Source organism: Protopterus annectens, chromosome 4.part1 (assembly GCF_019279795.1).
Source record: "Protopterus annectens isolate FY-2018-M chromosome 4.part1, PAN1.0, whole genome shotgun sequence".
Classification (NCBI taxonomy): Eukaryota; Metazoa; Chordata; order Ceratodontiformes; family Protopteridae; genus Protopterus; species Protopterus annectens.
This window is the reverse complement of record NC_056734.1, coordinates 497,388,887-497,411,152: the sequence shown is the minus strand read 5'-3', so window position 1 is coordinate 497,411,152 and position 22,266 is coordinate 497,388,887. Positions and strand designations below refer to the sequence as shown.

The window sequence follows — 22,266 nt, the reverse complement described above, 5'->3', positions numbered from 1 at the left end:
GGGCTGTTCAACCTGTCCCAGAAGAAGAATGGGGGCAAGGTTTCTACTCAAGACTTTTCCTGGTACCCAGAAAAGACCATTCCTGGCATCCTATCCTGGACCTGTCTATCCTAAACACTTTTTTGGAAATCCCAGAATTCAGAATGCTAACTCTACATCAGCTGCTTCCCATGCTAGGCAAAAATGCCTGGTTGGCAACACTGGATTTAAAGGAAGCCTACCTGCACATCCCAATAAGGGAATTTTACAGAAGATACCTACGCTTCAGAGCAGGCTACATGCACTAGGGTATTCACAAAGCGCCTAGCTCCAGTCATTGCATTTTGCAGGCAAAGAAATATTCAGATATACCCATACCTGGATGATTGTCTAATTCAGGCAGAAAGCCAGGACATGCTATTAAATCATCTGGCATTTGTAAAGAAATTACTGACTTCTCTGGGGTACACTATAAACGAAAATAAATTACATCTAGTACCCTGCCAACAAATTGTATTCCTGGGAGCAAGCTTGAATATAACTTCCCAGATGGCCTACCTCACGCCAGAGAAACAAGTTCATTTGACAGCTTACTTCAAACTACTGGCCACAAAGACCCAGCTATCTGCAAGGAAAATACTGCAAGCCCTGGGGTTCATGGCCTCTTGCATTCTACTAATTCCATATGCAAGACTGCATATGAGGAAACTACAGTGGTATCTAAAAAGCCTATGGTGTCAACATGCTCAGGACCTAGAATCAATGATTCCTATCATACCCTGTCTAAAGATAGAGTTCCTTTGGTGGGCAGAGTCCTGCCACCAAAACAAGGGACTGCCATTCACTCTAGCCCCTGCCGCCCAAACCCTAACAGACACATCAGACTATGCATGGGGGGCTCACTTGGCAGGACAGTGCATTCAGGGCAAATGGAACCCCAAGTCAAATGCAACTGCATATCAATCAAAAAGAAATGTTAGCTGTACATAATGCTCTGACAACCTTCAAGTACCACATTCTTCCAGGACAATTATTGGTAAAGACGGACAACACCACAGTTATGTGGTACATAAACAAGCAGGGGAGAACCCACTCATACCCTCTCTGCAGACTAGCCATGGCTCTGTGAAACACAGCCTTGAGCTACCAAGTGCAACTACAAGCTCAGTTCCTGCCAGGCAAGCTAAATACACTGGCAGGCCACCTAAGCAGAAATCTCATGGACACACAGGAGTGGAAACTGGAACCAAAGATATTCAACATGTTGAGAAACAAATGGGGGAGCCCAGAGATAGACCTGTTTAACTCCCCTCAGAACTGCCAATTGGACAAATTCTGCACAAGGACTCCCCACAGACAAATTTGGAAAGTGGATGGCCCTGTCCTTCACCTGGAAAAAGTGCCTAGCTGCAGTCATTGCATTTTGCAGGCAAAGAAATATTCAAATATACCCATACCTGGACGATTGTCTATTTCAGGCAGAAAGCCAGGACATACTATTAAATCATCTGGCATTTGTAAAGAAATTACTAACTTCTCTGGGGTACACTATAAACGAAAATAAATCACATCTAGTACCCTGCCAACAAATTGTATTCCTGGGAGGAAGCCTGAATACAACTTCCCAGATGGCCTACCTCACGCCAGAGAAACAAGTTCATTTGACAGCTTACTTCAAACTACTGGCCACAAAGACCCAGCTGTCTGCAAGGAAAATACTGCAAACCCTGGGGTTCATGGCCTCTTGCATTCTACTAATTCCATATGCAAGTTTGCATATGAGGAAACGACAGTGGTATCTAAAAAGCCTATGGTGTCAACATTCTCATGACCTAGAATCAATGATTCCTATCATACCCTGTCTAAAGATAGAGTTCCTTTGGTGGGCAGAGTCCTGCCACCAAAACAAGGGACTGCCATTCACTCTACCCCCTGCCGCCCAAACCCTAACAACAGACACATCAGACTATGCATGGGGGGCTCACTTGGCAGGGCAGTGCATTCAGGGCAAATGGAACCCCAAGTCAAATGCACCTGCATATCAGTCAAGAAGAAATGTTAGCTGTACATGATGCCCTGACAACCTTCAAGTGCCACATTCTTCCAGGACAATTATTGGTAAAGATGGACAACACCACAGTTCTGGTACATAAACAAGCAGGGGAGAACCAAAGGTATTCAACATGTTGAGAAACAAATGGGGGAGCCCAGAGATAGACCTGTTTGCCTCCCCTCAGAACTACCAATTGGACAAATTCTGCACAAGGACTCCCCACAGACAAGTTTGGAAAGTGGATGCCCTGTCCTTCACCTGGAAAAAACTATCAGTTTATGCCTTCCCCCTTTTCTGCTCCTCTCCAAAGTGCTACTAAAGATCAAACAGGACAAACCAAGGACAGTACTGATTACACCAGACTGGCCACGCCAACACTGGTACCCCCTCTTGCGCAGTGTGTCACTGCTGGAACCATGGCACCTGCCTCAGACCCCTGCCCTGTTGTCCCAGCAGGAGGGCCAGATTCTGCACCCACAGCTTCAAACCCTGAACCTTGCAGCCTGGCAAATTACCTGATCTCTCCATTACCATCCCTCAGTAAGCAAGTGATGGATGTCATTCTGGAGGCAAGGAGGCCTAGTACTAGAAAATCCTATGCTGAAAAATGGAAAAGATTCTGTTCCTGGAGCCAAACTCAGGAGATGGGCACAACAGTGCCCAATTTACCTCATATTCTTCAATACTTAACTGAGATGCTTCACAAGGGCCTTTCCTTTTCTTCCATCAAAATTCATGCCTCGGCCATTTCAGCACATTATAATACAGAGCTACCCCTCTTCTCTCATCCACTGCTCAAGCAATTACTCGGAGGGGCCAAAAACCTAAGACCACCCAGGAGAGAGCCCCTACTCCAGCCTGGACCTTAACTATGTATTGGAAAAGCTCACTCTGCCTTTCTTTGAGCCAGCTGCAAATGCAGAGTTGAAATTCCTTTCTTGGAAAACAGCCTTTCTTGTAGCCATCACTTCAGCAAGAAGGGTGTCTAAATTACAGGCCCTCATGGCAGTGGAGCCTTTCATCATCTTACAGGCCCTCATGGCAGTGGAGCCTTTCATCATCTTTCATGCGGACAGGGAGTCCCTCAGGACCAATCCTTCCTTTATGCCCAAGGTGGTATCCAGTGTGGCCCTTAATCAGTCCATTCATTTGCCAGCCTTCTTTTCTAATCCACAGAACAAAGGTGAACGAATACTGGACTCCTTGGATGTGCCCAGACAACTTAGATTTTACTTGGACAGGACTAAGCCTCTCAGGAAATCTGAACAGCTGCTGGTTGCATTTGCTTCAGGGGCAGAGGGGAAGGCCATTTCAAAGCAAACCATTTCTAAGTGGATAGGCCATTGCATTTATTTCTGCTATAAGCACCATGGAAAACCTACCCCACAGGGGATAAGACCTCATTCCACCAGGGCTGCATCTACCTCTACAGCCTTTCTCAGAGGTGTCCCTACCAGGGACATCCTAGAAGCTGCTACCTGGAGTTCTGTACATACCTTGACCAAGCATTACCACTTGCCAGTTTTTCCTAAATCCAGAGCTGGCTTTGCCACTGCAGTCTTGCAGGGCCTTATAGCTGGCCCTAATGCTATCTAATTGCCTCCTCCCATATTTAGCTTTGGGAATCTACCCAAATGTGATGACTGCAACAGTGAAACACAAAGAACATTAGTACAGTTGTGTACACTTACTGTAAATGTAGATGTTCGAGTGTATTCACTGTTGCAGTCCTGGTTACCCTCCCTCCAGCACCCTGATTTCTATTGACTATACCTCTATTCTTGTTTGCTATGCTTTAAGCTTTCTGGTGTATTTGCTTTTTGTTGGAGGTGTAACCTTGTATATAATTGCTTCACATTATGGGGGCACCTGACATCTGGGGCAAGAAAAACTGATGTAATGGCATTGGCTGCATGCTTTATACCCCTGACTACCTCCCGTTGTGGAAGATGAGACCGCAACTGACGCACAACCCAAGACTTTGATAATCAGGCCGACTGAGGGCTACCTCCAAGCAGATAACCCAAATGTGATGACTGCAACAGTGAATACACTCGTACATCTACATTTATGGTAAGTGTACACAACTGTACTTTCCTTTGCCAGTTTTCGCCAGTTAATTCCAGACCCTTCTAGCCTATTCTCAGTACCCCTAATTGCAGTAACCCCATCAGCAGAATCTCCTTTCTCCATTCCCGTGTTGGCTTAGTTCATAGAATACTTTCTGCTACTTTGTGAATATAATATTCTGTGTGGTCGTTGTTCTCTTTAAGGATCTGCATTCAAAATCCCAGTCTCTCCTTATTTGTTGAGCCACCCCCCCCCTTTCATCATCATCCCTTTCCACTTTGAATTAAAGCTTTCTGTTTGTTGTATGTACAGGAGCCTTAACTGTGTAGCTTTGAAGTACCCCTTCAAAAGAGGTAATCCCAAACCACTTTGCTCTATTGGAAGGATCAGTTTATCCCAGTTGAGTCTTGCCCTCCTCTCCTCCCAGATAAAATCCTTCAACTCTTTATTAATTGCTATCCATAACTTCTCCTCTGGTTGATAAAAATATGTCTGACTTATTGATAAAACTAAAGAGACTAAAACATTTTCATGGTTTGTATTTTGCTATCCATATCCATAAAACAGCACTTCCAGTTTCTCAGTTTATTTTAGTATCTTTTTAATCTCTTACCACATATCCTTACCTGCCATAACATAATCCATTTTAATCCATAGTCTTAAGTACTTCATTTTGTCATGCCACCATAAAAATGAGTATTGCTGAACCAGTTTGTGTGTGGGTACATGGTTTACAGCTATTGTCTTGGTTTCATCTTCATTAATTTTGTGTCCTGAAAAGACCCAAAACTCTCTCAGAATGTTCTACAACACTGGAATGACCTTTTCTTGTTGTATCAGGTACAAAATAATATAATCTGCAAATAAAGCCAACTTTTCTTAATTACCATACCAGTTATGTCTTGAATTTCTGAGTCCCTTATTTTCTTTTCCATTGGTTCTACATGTAAATAACAAAGGGGAAATAGGACAACCCCGCCTGGTTTCTCTGAGCAAACAGAATTATCACAGGGGAACCCCCACACCTTTAATTTTTGCTTCCAGTCCCTCATATGTCCTCCCAATCCACCTCATTATTTTATCAGGGAATGCAAATGCTTCCATTGCCATACGCATAAAATCCCAACGTTCTCTGTTGAATGCTTTCTCTGCATCCCGACCCACCAACAACAGTGCTATTTTCCTATATTCTGCTTCCCTGTGGATCATCATTGTTCTATTAACGTTGTCAAATGTTTGCCTCCCTTCCTCAAAACCACATCGATCCATGTCTACCAATTTTGGCATCACCTTTGCCATTTTTTAGCCATTGTATATGCATAAACAGTTTATAATCATGGTTTAGAAATGAAATCGGCCTATATGAAACCTGATCTAATGGGTATTTACCATCTTTAAGTATTACAGCCACCACAGCTTTCTTCCAAGATGTTGGTGCTTTGTCTCCTTTTAAAATATTATTAAAACATGTATTTCCTCATAGCTTCCAAACTTCTGGGATGCTTTCCTGTAGATTGGTTATGTATCGCCAATTTTATACATTCTCCTCCTGTCCTAACTGTTAATAATTGAGTATTACCTACCTTAAACCCTGGCATATTTAATTCTTCCATAAATATTTCCATTTGTACTTTTTCTTGATTTCCACATTAATCTGCTTTATACAGATTTTCATAAAGTTTCAGAAATATTTCTTATACCTCTTCAGGATCTCAGGTTATTTGACTTGTTATAGGCTCTGTATGCTTGACAACAGCTCTCTTTACTTTCTGTTGCCTGAGCTGTTGTGCTAAAAGCATTGTACTGTGGAGTTGTTATCAAAACAGTTGCTTAAAAGCAGTCTTTCTAAATTCATGCTGTTGTCAAGGTAGTCCTTTATTTTCTCTTTAGCACTCTTGTAGTTGCACCTCTTCTTGTTCTTTGAAATTCCCCCTATTCTGTAATATTTTACCCTTTGCCATTTGCTCTAAATAATTCTGGTTAGTTTTAGCCATCTTTTTCTTTTATTTCTACCCTATTTTTAAACTCCACTTTCATTTTATCCCACTTCCTAGCTATATTTTCTGAAGAAATTTCTGTCTTTCCTAATAACTCTCAAATAATTTCCTCTACCCAATCCTTACATTCCTCTTGTTTTTAACAGATAGATCGGGAAACGCCAGCATCTCATTTTATTTCATTACCCTACATTTTTATTACCATTATTATTAGCATGTGATCTGAAATAGTTATTGGATTCATATCAAAACTTTTAATTAAATGCACGTGTTCCTGTGTAATATAATGTCTGAATATCGTAGCCCAGTTTTTGTACCTTGGAGAATAATATAAAAATTCTCACCTTGCTTCTACTACTGAATTCACATCTTCCATCCCAAATATTTTCATAAATTTCTTCAAAAATCTACCCTCTTTTGTTGTATTTTTCCTTCTAGACCCCCATATATATCTTCACTATTGCAAATAACATTCTAGTCCTCACCTATAAGTAATATTCCCTGCTGAAAGCTGATTATTTCTCCCAGAAATTTTTCTTAAGCTCAATTGTAGCAGTTTTAGGTGGAATAAATGTACATGCCAACATAACCCCCCCCCCCTCGCTTAGTAGCACCTTATTACTACAAATCTGCCATTGTTATCTTTGTTCCCTCTTCTGTCACTATTGGAGCTCCTCTAGCAATTAATATAAGTACTCCCCTTTTCCTTTCTCCCAGATATTTCACAGAATACCCATCCTGAAATCCTTTCTTTGTCAAATTCACATGTTCAGTTATTTCTAAATGTGTTTCCTGTGGCTCTTTGCCATTTGCATGAGACCATTCACATTTAAAGATAATAAGGAAAGTGTCATTATGATAAGAAGTTATTCCCACCTGTTACTTATAACAGAGTTTTTAAATGTCTAGTTTCATCTTTTGTGTTACAGCCATATACTAATGTTTGATCTTTTACACAGTTGTTTTGTGTCATATCCATTTGAACCTTTGTCACATCTTACAAGACTTTTTGTTTTAATGAGACCCTCAAAGAAAAAAAAACATCTCCCCCCAATAACCTATTAACTTAATACTTCTTCTTCTTTCGGCTTAATACAAACACACAAATCTATGTTACCTCTTCAAATAATGAAGTTTAGCCGCCTAATAGAAGCAGTTGTCCTGTATTGACAGTTACACTTATAGGCGTGAACTGACCTGTACTGAAGGTGAGGTACAGCCTGTGCTTCTACTTACATTAAGTGCTGTATTTTTTTTTTTTTGTCTTTTCTTTATTTCTCTCCCAGATATAGAAGACAACTTCAGTGCTTTCAGAAAACATCTTTTAGTCACTTTAAAAAGAGTGTTCTGTTTTTGTTGTCCTTATCAGCTTGCCTCTAAGAGAACAAGATGCATAGTTTTGCCTTCAGCTGCAAGTTTCTCATGTTGCACTGTGAACATTTGAGCTAGCAAAACTTTCCATTACATTCAATGTTCTTATATTTATTTCCTTCCCCTTAAAACTTGTTATTAGATCAAGCCACGGGCCTGACTCCATTCCCCTATGCAAAAGTAAGAAAAAGCAAATCAGTTTTACTTATGTCATGGTCTTTTGTCCAAGCATTCTTCTCTTTTTACATTGCAGTGCCCATATTTCTTAAAAGTGAACAAGAAGAAAGAATGAAAAGAAAAAGGCTACCTGTTTACCTTAGATCAATGCAAAAGCTTTACTTTATAACATTCAGTATATGCCGTGTTTTATAAAAATACTGTTAAAAAGAAAACATGTTTTAGTTAAACTTTCTCTCCTCTTCACTTCTCCTTAATGTTCATCTAAATATTAATGACAATAAAGTAGGGCATGTGTTTTGGAGTTCCACACAGATTTAACAAAGTCAAGAAAGTCCAATATTTCCAAATTTTCTTGTTCTGCCATGTTATACAGATGTGATTGATACTTTGTAATCCCACATTTATTCATTAATTTCTTTGTTGTTGTATTTCTTCTTGCCGATCTTCATCTCCCATATCCAGTCTCTGGTTCATTTCTAACATACTCTTGGTTCATTTCCAACATACTCATGATTCTTTTAGTCATTTCCTCTGCTTTGTTTTCCTGTCTCTCAAGCATTTTCCTTTGGGGCATTGGAAAAGGTTTCACTGTCATAATCTCTATGAGCTTTATTATCAGAAGAGTAAGAAGCAGGTTAACTTTCTGTTTGATAGATCATTTCTTTGTTGGCAAACTTTTGTATTTGTTCCTTAGCATGTTTCGCACCAAAAATGACTCTGACCCACCATGAAAAAATATTCTGAAGATAGCTGGCTACATCATTTTGAATCTCACACCTGCTTCTCAACATTCCCTGTTTGCTGGAGTAAATTTAGTCCTCTTTTTCCTGGTGCATGGTGATTAATCAGTTTCCACAAACACTCTGCTGTCGCCAACTTTTAGTACTTTATACTTCTGACACACATTTGCCAGAATCAACTGTTTCTGCTAGTAGGATTGCATCTTTACTATTAGAGGTATTGGCACAGGATGTGCCCTTTCAATTCAATTAACAACAACTGCTGTGGAATACCAGTCCAGTTGGTTATTTGTGCTTTCAAAAAATGAATACAGTGTGTTCCTGTGGCACAACAGAAAATGTCAGGTTTTCCCTACATGTTCTGTCCTTTAATTCAAATTTTTGAAACATCACTTCTAGAGCATTCTCTTACTCAGCCAACAGTTTCTTCATTTTGTCCTCTGATTTTTGCAGTTTTATAAGCTCATCTAAGTATTTGTTTAAAGCTTCTTCCATTTTCCAGCCTTTTGTTATTCGAGTTGATATACTCCTTCAGTGCTACATTTACTTTAATCTGCTCTGAGCACATTTGACTTATTTTTTCCTCTAGATTACTGGAAGTCTTGTCTTGCACCAAAGGTGAAGCTTAAACTGCTTTTTGATGAACAGCTGCAGGATTCTTCCCAGCCAGTGTCTTCTCCTCAACTTTTGTGATTGCTTTTCTTTCATGTTCTCAAAATTTCTTTTGTGGTTCCCAGGCAGTGCAGTTACTAGCCAGTAACTAGAATTCACCCAAAAAGACAAAATTCACTGGCTCTCTTTTCTGAGTTTCTTTTTTTCACACTGGGAGAGCTGAAATTAAGCTGTTACTCAGTGTGCATCCATCTTGGAAGTCCCGGTTTTCTTTGTTTTCTTGTTAAATAAGAACAGTATTTAAGAAACAAATACAAATTTGTGGTCTTTGCTCCTGATTCTTGAGCTATAGGATGTAGACGTATGCAGTAAAAGAGCTTTATTTAACCTGGGTGGTCTACCTCTGTTTCAGGTATTATTTGAAATGAATGCATGAGTTTGGGATGATGGAATCAGCTTTTCATCTCCCAAGTGGTTTGTTAGTTGTATTATTATTTCTTTTCTGTTTTTTTTTTTTTGTTTTTGTTTTTTTGCTGTCAGACAGTGAACTGCACTGCCTGCTGGTAAATGTTATTCAAATTCAGCTGCAGTAGTAAATTGACTACCAGTGATTGCTTCAGGAATGTCTGTAAGGGTAACATTTGTTCTGAGGTCACTTTTTAGTGCACGCATTTACCATACATAACTATCTGACCCTCATGTTTTGGCTGGGAAGAAGACACTTCAGGAATAAGCCCTCTGGGCTTCGTCTTTGTGCAGTCATCCTCCCTGGTAGTTAATTCTTGGAATTTACCCTAAGGACCCTTCAGGTTGGGTCCTTGATGTCAAATATAACAGATACATTCATGCCAAATCAGCTGATGTATGAAAACCTCACATTTTGGTATACCCTACATGTTCTGTTTTTTAATTCAAATTTTTGAAACATCACTTCTAGAGCACTCTTACTCAGCCAACAGTTTCTTTATTTTGAATTCTGATTTTTGCAGTTTTATAAGCTCATCTGAATATTTGTTTAAAGCTTATTCCATTTTCCAGCCTTTTGTTATTCGAGTTGATATACTCCTTCAGTGCTACATTTACTTTAATCTGCTCTGAGCACATTTGACTTCTCTGAACATGGGCATGTCCACCATCCTTACTCCACCATGGAAGCTTTGTGTGAGTTAGTCGATTATGTATTATTTATTAACAGTGTAGATATCAATATTTTCATTGTTATTTCTTGATTTGCAGGAAAGTGTACATTAGTGGCTAGTGACTGAACTGATGTGCTTGGGTAATGATCAGCTATACGCCCAATGCTTGATTTTGTGATGTGTATTGAACAGTTTCACTCCTTGTACAAGGTATCTTCCTTAATTTTGTCTGATTTTGCTTTGGTGGAAAGAATGAACTCAGCCAAGGACCCATAAAGGAGGACTCACTTAAAAAATAACTGAAAGGAAGAGAAAGTATCTTACTACTCTGACTTACTGTGTTTAAGATCAGTCTGTAGTATAACAAACCATTTTATGTGGGTTAACGCCACGTGAAGTCCTAACATTTAGTACTTGTTGTAACTGTCTGTCTTTTGAAGCTGTACTGTTAATTGATGCTGACGTGACTGTATTAATTCATTCAGTTTAAATGACTGTAATGCCTGCATTCAGTCTTTTTAATTCTGGATAGATCAGCTCCTAGGAAATTGCAGAATTTTACGTTAACAGTATTTTTTGTTTGGAAATTAGGAGAGGTACTGGTTATTTTAAGCCTTAAGTGCTGAGGGATTTCAGGTTTCCATTTGTTTGTGTCCAATAAATTTTTCGTTTTTTCTTTTGATTCTTAGCTTTCCTTAGAGACACATTTCTGGACATGGATGAATCACTTTGTTACATGGGGATCCATAGTATTTTATGTTGTCTTCTCACTTTTCTATGGAGGAATCATATGGTAAGTCATGTGAAAGTTATTGAGAGCATGTAACTTCTGTGTTTTTTTTTCCCTTTTAAAATTGGTTTTAATAAAAACATATGGTATATTTTTGATGGTATATCAGGGTTAACCAGTTGGTGGTGTAAACACTGGCTTTAGGTGATTTGACTAATGATGAGACACCCTAAGACCATGCCCTATGTAAAAATGGGAAGTGGGGTGACAACGATGTCTGATTTTCAAGTATTTAAATCTGTCATCTGAGGCACTCCTTGATGAGTACAGATTAAGATTTATTCTCTGTTCTATTTCAGTTCAGCAGATGTGTCTTTCATTAGTTGCTTCTCCTTTCTGCATGCTTGCGCATTCTGGCTGTAAACAGCAGACCTTGCTTTCAAGACGACAAGTTTTTTTCTGCTTCATTCTTAGACTTGTTATCAATCTTGATACACATTTTCCAACAGTCCCTGCATTTGCTGTATCCATGAGGCTTAAAAAATAAGTACCATGATCAATTCTGACATTGCTTTTTACTACCTGGGAGAGGAGAGCAATGTGAAACACTGCCATAACTGCCAGCAGTTTAATCCAGCCACTTACAGACACTGAGGGAGAAACTGCTGGCCTCTCTCACTGCCAGGAAAATGTCAGCAATTGAAGGTTCTTCTTGTGGGGACTAGTTGGAGGATCCTGCATGCTGACCCAACGTGTATGCCAACACAAGATGAAAAGGACAAAAAATCTTGAGGTAAGCCAGGTTAAGCTGTTTTTTAGATGAATCCATTTCACAAACAATTCTCTTATCTTCACAGGCTCATGCTTATCTTCTGCTTTACCAGAAAAAAAAAGGAGCCCAGAGGAGCATACCTTGTCACACCCATTGAGGGGAGCAGTTATTGTAGAATGTAGGTGCCACAAATAATTGACATCGTTTCACAGAGCATTCCTCTGTATGACCTCCGACCATTCCTCTCTATGACTTCCTGAGGAAGTGCTGTGGAATCACCCAGACACTGGTCAGGGGTTCTTGGGACTTGGGATTCTTTTCCCATGGTTCCCCTCATTCCCAGCAATGTTTGTTGGGCCTTTGTTGAAAGATGTCCTCCAATGTCCTTGCACAAGTGTTCAGGGCCTGTACTTCATTTGTTTGTAGTCTGATTATTTGAAGTGTGATGGATGTAGGAGTCAGCCCCTTAGGAAGCATGATCCCACCAGCACCATGCCCAATACAGGTGTTTCATGTCCTACCCTCAACTTCCTTCAGGAGTTGTGCTTCTTCTAACTTGTACTCATTAAGTGATCTCTTTGGTGCAGTACAAGGCACAGAGACAACAGCACTTTGCAACCTTGCTGTCAGATAAGTATTCTAAAGCCTTGGATTAGATTGTAAAGATTTTCGTCCTTTGTCATATTTGGAACTCTGAGCCCTCAACCATTTTATTTTGTTTTATATGTAATATAACTCAAAACTCGTGCTCAACTGTAAAACAAAAAAAAAACTAGTACTTTTCACCCCAAATCCCCATCCCATGAAGAAAAACAAAATTTAAAGTACTCTGTTGTTAATACAACCACTGAAGGAACTTCTCATAGTAAATTATTAGGGATGGTAGTGGATGATAATCTTTAAATTCAACCTGCATATACAAAATTGCATAAGAAAAACCCTTCCAAAACTAGGGATGCTTTATAGAACCAAAAACTTTCTCACTCGATGCGACTAAAGATACACTTGCCACTACTCATCTCCTCCCCAAACTTCTTTATGGCACTCCATCCTTACTAACCTTCAGGCTTCGCAAAAATCAACACTTGAACAATGCTATAACAAAGTTACTAAATTTGAAGCAAATACCCCTTTCAGAGCCCAGCACTATGTAACACGAAAAAGACTAAATTGGTTAGAACTACCCCATCAACTAATAATATACACATCTTCTTACAACTTATAAAATTATCCAGAATCCATCTGCTTGCCCAGCACTAAATAACATTCTACACAACTATGTTCCCAGTCGATAATTACAATCCAGTGACCAAAAACTCAACTCTCTCTCTCTCTCTCCACAAACATGTCAAATGTGCTGGTCATTGTCAGTACTCGTAACATGTTGCTAAGGCCTAGAACTCCTTATCTCTGTCCATCAGGTCAATGCCCTCCCATCCTTTATAACCATTCTGAAAGATTTCCTAGGCAAAAGCTGGGTCTGTTCTTGTTCAACACCAGGATAAACTATATCCGTATATGTGAACAAATATCTGTTCATACCTTGCATCTCCTTACTCACCCTTGTTCACTCCCTTCCGTACTTCTGTTGATTTCTCTCCCCTGGCTTTCTGTCTAGATATACTGTAAGCCTGCTTTTCTCTCACTTCATATTGCAATTCTTGTTTGTGTTGTACTAACTTATCTTTAATTTCTCTATAAACTGGCTAAAATTTCTCTTAACTCTTAAATCATTATCATATAACTTGTATCTGTTCTTAACCAATGTTTTCATATTATGTCTCATTTGGTATAATTATTTAAACTGAATTTTTTTGTATTTTTTTAAAGATGGTAAAATTATTATTATTCTTAAAATGATTTGTAATACTTTGGAGCTTTTCTCTATAGGCCTCCACTGAAAATGGACTCCTACCCAGTCAGACTTTCCCGGTAATTAAATGTCAGTAAATATATATATTAACGAGGTTTGCCTGATGGATGGACATGTGTCTCTTTTCAGTGTCGGCCTAGCAGCAGTGTCCAAATAACTGACTTGCTCTGCGTTACACAGTAGGCAGATGGAGGTAGACGGAATTAAACTAGGTACCCTTGAATGCAGAAAGGAGGTTATTAACAGATCAGAGTCGTAATACTCTGTGCTGTCTGCCATTTCACTTGTCTAAATTCCAGTCCTTCCAGTGGATCATACACTGGGAAAGTGTTCCTCTCTTTGAGTATGAGGCCTAGAAATAATTGATGAAAAGACATGACTGTGGCTTCCATAGCAGACCTCCATGTAACTTCTGCAACTTTGTTCTGATGTTTAACTTAAGGCCACAGACAAGTGCAGAATAGGGTTATTTGACTCAGGCTGCCCTCTTCAAGAAGGAGTTCTGAAATTCCATTTGTACTCCCCTCTCTAGTGAGGAGATTCTCTTTGGCCAGCCTTCTAAGGACTTGGTGAATGATCTAATAAAGTGGAAGCAAGTCTATATCATTGTGGAGGACCTTTTTGGGCCCCTGTAGCCTCCTTTGCCTTTTCTTTTTTGTATGCCCAGCCAACTCCAAACACTGAAGAAGATTGCTTGAAGACCAAAGAAGACCATGAGAGCTCACATGGTTGTATCAACTCCATTACAAGATGTGTTACTCGAGAGGATGACCCCATAGGCCCAGCAATTATGCTGTGGATTATGCCCTGGGGTAGTCTGTCCAGGAACAGAGCACCATTGGATTCTGGACAGGGTAATGGCTAGCCATATTTTCAAGTTCTTGAGTTCTTGTCAAGAAAGATATTCTGTAAGAAATGAAGACGTCTTCATGGAACTAGTGGTACAGGACAAGACTGCTCTTTATATGGCCTCTCGAGGCTACTTCACCTTTAAACAAGACATGGCCTTCTATTCTTGCCTTTTTGTGTTTTAGGAGCTCTACAGCAGAAGCCTAAGAGTTCACAGTGAGTGCTTAAAGAAATGCAGTTTGGAGGATCATCCTGAGACTGGAAGAAGAGTCTACATTGCCTAGTATAAGTGGAAGCACAAAAGAAAGTCAGATTGCTTGAAAACTGTTAGGCAGTTACTGCCTGGATGTTAAACTAAGTGGAGTTGTTATCTTGAAGAGGGAAAACTATTTTATCTGGAAGACGAGCTGTGTTAAATCTGAAATTCATATGTTTGTATACATGACTGGAGGGATGAAACTTCTGACGAAGTTTTAATTTGTGTAGTAAAAGACAAAAGTGCTTAACGTTGGTTTGTCTAGTTAATAAATCTTTAACTGATCATTTTTGGAATGAATAGTCATTCTGTGTAGGATCAAATAGTTGGAGTTCTATGGATTATTGATTTATTTTCATGTTGCTTTTGTTTATTTGGTGATTATTAGCCCATGCCCAAAATATTTGTATGCATTTAAGTATGATCTGCCATTAGTCTCTTGATAAATGATTACATAACATATGGGAGTAAAGCACTGCAAAGACTATCCAGTTTGCTAGCTAAATAAAATATGTCACTGATTGTAAGGTTACCAAGAAACAAGCTGAATAATTCTAATAGCATAGTTTATTTTCCGGATCATTGGTGGTAGTTTGTTCCACAATTTTGATATTGCAATGGATAAGGCTGAGTAAAAACAACTTTGATCTAAGTTACAAGATGACGTATCCTAGTTGGTTTAGGATTGAATGGCAGAGCAACTGTTAACCCTCTCTGTTGACAGTCCTTCACAAATTTAAGTCTGTGAGCTGTTAACAAGCTTCATTATAGTCCTGGGTTTGATTTTCTCAGTCTGTGTTTGTCTGCTGGCAAATACTAAGTCACATAACCAAACAGTGCATCAAAGCCAAGGATGAAAAAGATCCATGTATATTGGTGCTCTTACCAAGGTTACTGAAAGGAAACAAAAAAAATTAGATGATATGGGCTGTTGTAAGTTTTTTTGAGGTGAGGTAATGGCCAAATTCAAGACACTTTACTTTTATTAAAGGAAACTGGGAAAACATATTTTAAATATATATATATATATATATATATATATATATATATATATATATATATATAGTATCTTTTATCTTGTCAAGAATGTCTACACAGTCTAAACTTTACAGAAAAACAGTAACTTTTTATTGCTAATTTTATTTTTGTTCTTGCAGGCAAACATGTTGATGTGGTCTTGTTTTCTCTGTAAGCTGTTACTCCTATAATGCACTTTGAAGGTGGAACTGATAAGTTTACAGTACTGTACCCTAGTCTCTCTTGCCAAGTCCCACTCCCACTCATTCAGAACGGCGGTAGTGAGAGGCGTTTCTAACATTAAGGAGTATGGACGACTGATTTGCTGCGTCTCTTTACAGATTTGTTTTCCTACTTATGCATTCTTTAAAATGTGCTTCTGAGTTAAGTGCAAATAGCTGAGCTAACATAGTCTTTTTAAAAAAATGGAATGTTTTTAAAGTAGGTAATAAACATCTTTATTAGATTGTCACATTTTAAACTGCAACATGCGCAAAAAATAAAATAAAACATAGTAACAGTTTACATTGTTAGTGTCATGCAGTACACACATTTTCTTAAAAATGTTTGTTCACTCCAGCATTACATTAGTTGCTCATTTCCTGCCTTCCCTTAAACCTCTGTCCTCCTCCTAAACATTATTATGCATGTGCTGTTCCCACAATTTTATTTCTATGTAGTTTGGTCTTTCCCCCTTTCCATAGATTCCACCTCCAGTTCTTTTATCTCCTTTACAGTATTCAAAATTATGTTATAGATTTTGATTTATATTTTTCTAGTAATTGCTTTTTATCAGCCACCAGTGTTAAACTTAAGACCTTACTGTCTCTAGACAGTTCAGATCCTTTCTCCCGGCTTAAAAGAATCCTTTCTTTAGCTACCATGATTTGATCTAAGTTGCAAGATGAGGACCTCAGCATTTCTGACAAAGTATTCTGTAGGGAATTTTTAAAATCTGCCAGCTCATTATTTCCCCAAAACATGTTGCCAGTTACTTCACTCTTCTGCATTGCCTCTCCAGCATTTATGTTTCAGAGGAAAACTCCTCTCAAGTCTGCTTTAGATTATAAAAATACCTGTATGTATACTTCAGTCACAAACCCTTAACTTTTATGGACTTTTTTGCATACCTGAACGCTTTACAGATCTCTTTCCATTGTTACTTTGTAAATTGTTTTTCTGTTCTTGTTTCACAGTCTTTTCAAATCTTGTGTGATTGATTCTTTTAGTTACCATGCAGTGTTTTATACATCCTACTGACTATCCCTTTTTTAACAGCATCTTGCGTTCTAGACTCAACTAAAACTTTTATCAGAGCTAGTCTTTCCCTTTGCACTCTCTCATTCCTTTCCCTTTGCTTGTACCTTCTTGTCTGTCCATGATAGGGAAGGCAGTTCTAACCCGCAGTCCAAACTCCTGCTTAGCCTTATCCTCACTGTATCTTTCCCTCCTGCTTTATTTGCTTCTAGGAACTTGGTTTCTTCACTAATTTTTCTCCAATAAATTAAAGCTCCTCATGCCTATATTCTATTCCTCTGCTTGCAGATGTTACTATTGGAGAATTAGCCGTTTTCCAGTCACACGTGGCTTAGTTCTTAGAATACATTGTGTTTAATATTGATCATGGTTGTTACTATTCCCTTTAAGGGCTTGCATCCAAAATCTTTTGCCCCCTCCCCCAACCCCTGATATATCTCTCTCAACTATGCTTTAACTGCATACTAAGTTCCTGTAATGAAGTGCTTGGACTGTTCCCAGGTCTTAGACCTAGTGTCAGTCAACTGAAACCCAACATAATTTATACTTTTATTATGCAAGCCTAATTGGCATAAGACAGCATCTCTATTGCAGGAACACTTTAAGTTGTGAAGTCATGGCAAGGAAGTGGATCATCAACTTTACCCTCTTGCATAACCTTTCTAGCTCCCCAAGACTATTAAATCACCAAATGAAGCTTATATACCAAGGCTACTTGGACAGCAGAAAGAGGGTATAGTGGGGAGAGCAGCTGTAAGTTGTGCCCCTCCTCTTATGTACATGATGTTCATAAATTCTGGTGTTGTTTTCCCTTCCACGTGCTTTGGATGCAGGTAATGACCACAGCAAATCTTGTGTGTAAAGTAGTTTTACATTCTGAAGCTTCCTTAAGGATTTTGGTGAAGTGTCCTCCCACTGTTGGTCTGCTCACATACCAGACTATTGGGCTGCTTGTAGTTACAAGCCTTTTCAAAGTATCTGAATAGAAAACACCCGAACAAACTTTGGCAACAGAATGGCCATAGTCTGTGAAAAAGTATATCAAGCTCTTCCATCAGGATCACCCCAATCACACTCTAAATGTTCCAGAGATCAAAATATTGGGGCATCTTAATCAAAATATTCTTGGCCTGTGGGATAGGATGGATCAATACCTATCTTCTGAGTTTCTTGCTAAAGAAGCACTTGATTATGTTAAATTTTACTCAGCATTGTCATATACTGTTTCTATTCTCAGACACATGTTCTAGTCTCGTTAATGTATCACCCCCTTTTTTCCCCTACATTTTTTTTTTATTCTGACTTCATACTTTTTTTATAATAGAGCACTCTAACTTAAATGGCACAGGAGTTATATGTGAGTAGGCATTAAAGCAAATAATTAGTATTGTAATTTTAATTTAGATAGATAAATTAAAGTTTAGTTATGTTGGTTTAGTTATGTTGCTAGTTAGGTAAATATTTAGCTAGTGTATTACTGTTCATTGTGTTCTGATTTTTTCCTGTCATGTTATAACTGTTTATGAATATATGTCTGTGCTGTTTCGTGTTAAAGTTTTGGCAGTCCAAAAAGGTTCTTCTGTTCATTTCTTGGCTGTTGTGTCTTCTGTGCAGACTGTGCATGTCCTTCCTGTGTTTGTGTGTGGGGAGGGGGGTTATAATTTTCTAATATAATACCCTGTGAACCATTCACTATGTGTTTATATTGGTTACAGTCAAAGCATTTAAACATACTATATTTGCCATTGCATATAGCCTGATTGTTACCACTAACATGGCTACCATGCTGCAAATTGTCCTTCAAAGTTTTCCCTTTCTTCCTTACAAAGATCGATCTATCACCAATCTTGGCCAAAGTCTCAGGAAAACCGTAAAAGGTCTTCCAGTTTAACAATACTCATAATAACAGTAACAGCATTGATAGAAGTCACTAAAAACTTAGCCAAATTATGTTTTGGCGTGCGAGTCCCCTGTCCTTTTAGAAGTTAAATCATCAGAACATTTCTCTATGGCTAAATACATTTTATCCAAAATGTCATATACCAGGTTCACATAATAATCACCAACGATAATATTCTTAGCAGAAGTACAACTTTCTTCCTTAAAATATATACTTTTCAAATCTGCTCACCTTCATAAATTGACTTTATACAGTATTCTCTTTAAATTTAAATGGGTGCATACTATTAAAATTCAGGTGTGTTACCTTGCACAGGTTTCATATAAACCTTAGTCCTCAGAGTCTTGTTGGGAACATCTTTAAATACTACCATGTCTAAATAATTGATCAAACTTAAATCAGAGTTCAAACAAAACTCTTTAGTGCTCAAATTCATCTGACAAATATTCCATAAATAACATAAAATGTTGTACATCATGTCTCTAAACAATAAAAATATCATAAAGTGCTTATAGAAAACAATACATTTCATAAATTCAGAATTATTGATAACTGTTTTCCCACTGATTCATAAGCATATTTGCATAACTCAGATCCATGGTAGCTCCAATAGCCACTCTCCTTTGTTGTCTAAACAAATCATGCCCAAAGTTGTAAGACAAAATCACATCTAATATTTTAGTCACAAGCCTAATCTGACTTTCAGAATATACATTGGCTTGTCATATTTCTTTGTTTACCATTTCTAAACCTTAGTCATTAGGTATAACTGAATATAATGATTTACTATCAATTTTCGCTAATATGCTATCATTAAAAATATATACATTCTTACTTTTGTTCATAAAATCAAAATAATCTTTAGCATATGTCTGTCATATTAACACTACATTTTTTAACATATGATCAACAAAAATGGCGATAGCCTCAGTTTTATAGCCCCCCACTTGCAACTATGGGTCTTAAAGGTGGTTCATCCAAATGTTTATATTTATTAGAGAGTCCAAATATTCTGCTAATTTTTGGATTCTTGTTAAAGAAATAGTTATATAATTTATAATCATTTAAACCTTCCAATAACCATTCCTCTTTTCAAAAATCAACCATTCATTAAGCTTTTCAATTTTTTTGTAAATGTGACTTTTTCACAGTTCATTCTGTACTCCTACCATATTTAACATAGCTGTTTCATATTCAGTCCTATCCATAATTTCTAACGCTCCACCTTTATTAGCTTTTGTAAAACATTGGATGAACCACACTGGTGAGAAAACTTCTGGAAGAGCCTCCCTCGTGTTGATCAAGAACAAATGCAGGAATGGTTAAGGAGAGGTGAATTCAAACCAAGAAATGAAAGGTTAATATTGGCAGCCCAAGATAGTGGGCTACGTACACACTGGTTTACAAAGTCCTTTGAACATGTGGGAGAAACAGACAAATGTAGGTTTTGTAAAACCGAATTGGAAACAATCACACACCTTGTTGCTGGTTGTGACACACTAATGGCAGAAGGACTGTATACTGAAAGGCATACATAATAATGCAGCGAGACTGTTGCACTGGGGATTGTGCAAACATTATGGTATCAAAGTGGCTGAAAAATACTGGAAACATGCCACAAAGCATCATAGAAAATGCAAAATGATGAAGTTTAGAAAAGAAGTCTAAAAGTAGCATTGATCATTGAAATCGCCACACCCAGTGACTGTAGTGTCTTGCGTACAGAGAGAGACAAAGTCATAAAATAGCAAGATCTGCAGGCAGAAATGAGAGCAATGTGGAAGAAAGATACCTAGACCGTTCCATTAGCAGTAGGGTCTTATAAAAAAGAATTTACAATCATATTTAGATATGTTACCAATCCGTGTAACCCAGTCATTACTGGGTACATTGCGGGTGCTGCGAAGAGCACGTTTGGCTGACATTTAAGATTGAAACAATACTAATTTCATGAACTTTGATCATACTTTGACTTAGGAATGGGGTACATTCGCGTCATGGTATTAGGAAACCAAAAGATTTGGAGAAATTAGAAAAGTGAGAATGTAAAGACAGAAGTAAACAGAATATATTACTGTGCAGCTAAATTAATAACTGATAGAAGTTCTACCACACGAACACAAGGGTAGTGAGGGAAAGGAAGGGAACAAAATTAAATACCGTCATGGAAATATCGAATAGAGAAAGTTATAAAGTAATTAAGACAATACGTGTCACTGTTAGAAGACTATAGAAGAGGGAATAGATCAACAAAAATACTAAGAGAGATGTAATAAAAGCAATGCGCAGTATTAGAACAGACCAGGATCTATCATGCACCATCACAAATAAACTAAAAATTTCAACACAAGCAGAAAAACTTAGAAGATACAAAGACAAATATAAAGGAAAAGTTCAAAATAAGCAATTTATTGGTGACTCAGAAAGGTTTTATAGAGAACTGGGAAATAAGGTAAAAGGAATTGAAAGACCACCAAAAAAGAAGAAATCTATGAAGATCCTGTGGAACATAACAAAGATGCTAAATGGATAGAAGTAGTAAAAGAAAGAATAAGAAGTTTAAAGGTACAGGATATGAAATGGGATGAAGTAAAGCTAGAAAGATTGAAACAAAGTTAAGAAAAGCCTCTAATTGGAAATCCCCAGGCACAGATGCAGTACCTAACTTCTGGATAAAAGTATTAATATCTTTGCACAAAGATTTAGTCATGAGTAAGAACTATTTATATGCACACCCAGAACAGACACCAACATGGCTAACAACTGCAAAAACAATCCTCCTACTTAAGAGTGAACCTGCAAGCTGCCCTGAAAATTATAGACCAGTAACCTACCTTCCAATGACGTATAAACTATGAATGGGAATTGATGCTGACAGTTTATAGTCATTTAGAAGAAAACTCGATTGTGGCGGTAGAACAAAAGGGCAATAAAAGAAAGTCATATGGAACAAAGGATCATTTGTTGTTAAGTAAAGTCATAGTGGAGAATTGTAAAAAGGGGAAAGAATCTAAGTGTGGCATGGCTTGACTACAAAAAAGCATTTGATAGTATCCCTCATTCATGGATAAAAGAGTGCTTAAAAAGGTATAAGATACAACCCACACTGATCAACTACATTACAGTGATCATGAAACAGTAGCAGACCACTTTGCAATTAAGCCGTGATAAAGGACAAATTGTTATCCTAGGGATAAAAATTCAAAGAGGGATATTCCAGGGTTGAGACTCTGTCACTATTACTATTCTGCCTTGCCCTTAATCCATTAAGCTGTTTACTCAGTAGCTTAGGCCATGGCTGTAATCTGGCTCATTGAAAACAACAAAGTGTAAAGACTTCTCACCTTTTCTTTGTCGATTTAAAATTGTTTAGCTCATCAGATGAGGAACTGAAAGCACAACTGTAAGTTGTCAAAATGTTTTCAGATGATATAAGGGTTTACCCTTGAATACTTGAAAGTCCAATAGTTG

General features: G+C 38.0%; 1 protein-coding gene across 3 annotated transcripts in view; it reads left to right on the top strand.

The window, feature by feature from the left end:
- Positions 1-22,266, top strand: part of ATP11B (ATPase phospholipid transporting 11B (putative)) — a 2,792,721-nt gene that overhangs the window by 2,211,676 nt on the left and 558,779 nt on the right. For all 3 annotated transcript variants that reach the window (XM_044070307.1, XM_044070308.1, XM_044070309.1), the window contains exon 27: positions 10,831-10,934. In XM_044070307.1, coding sequence (XP_043926242.1) covers positions 10,831-10,934 — 104 coding nt within the window. The remainder of the gene's footprint in view (positions 1-10,830; positions 10,935-22,266) is intronic.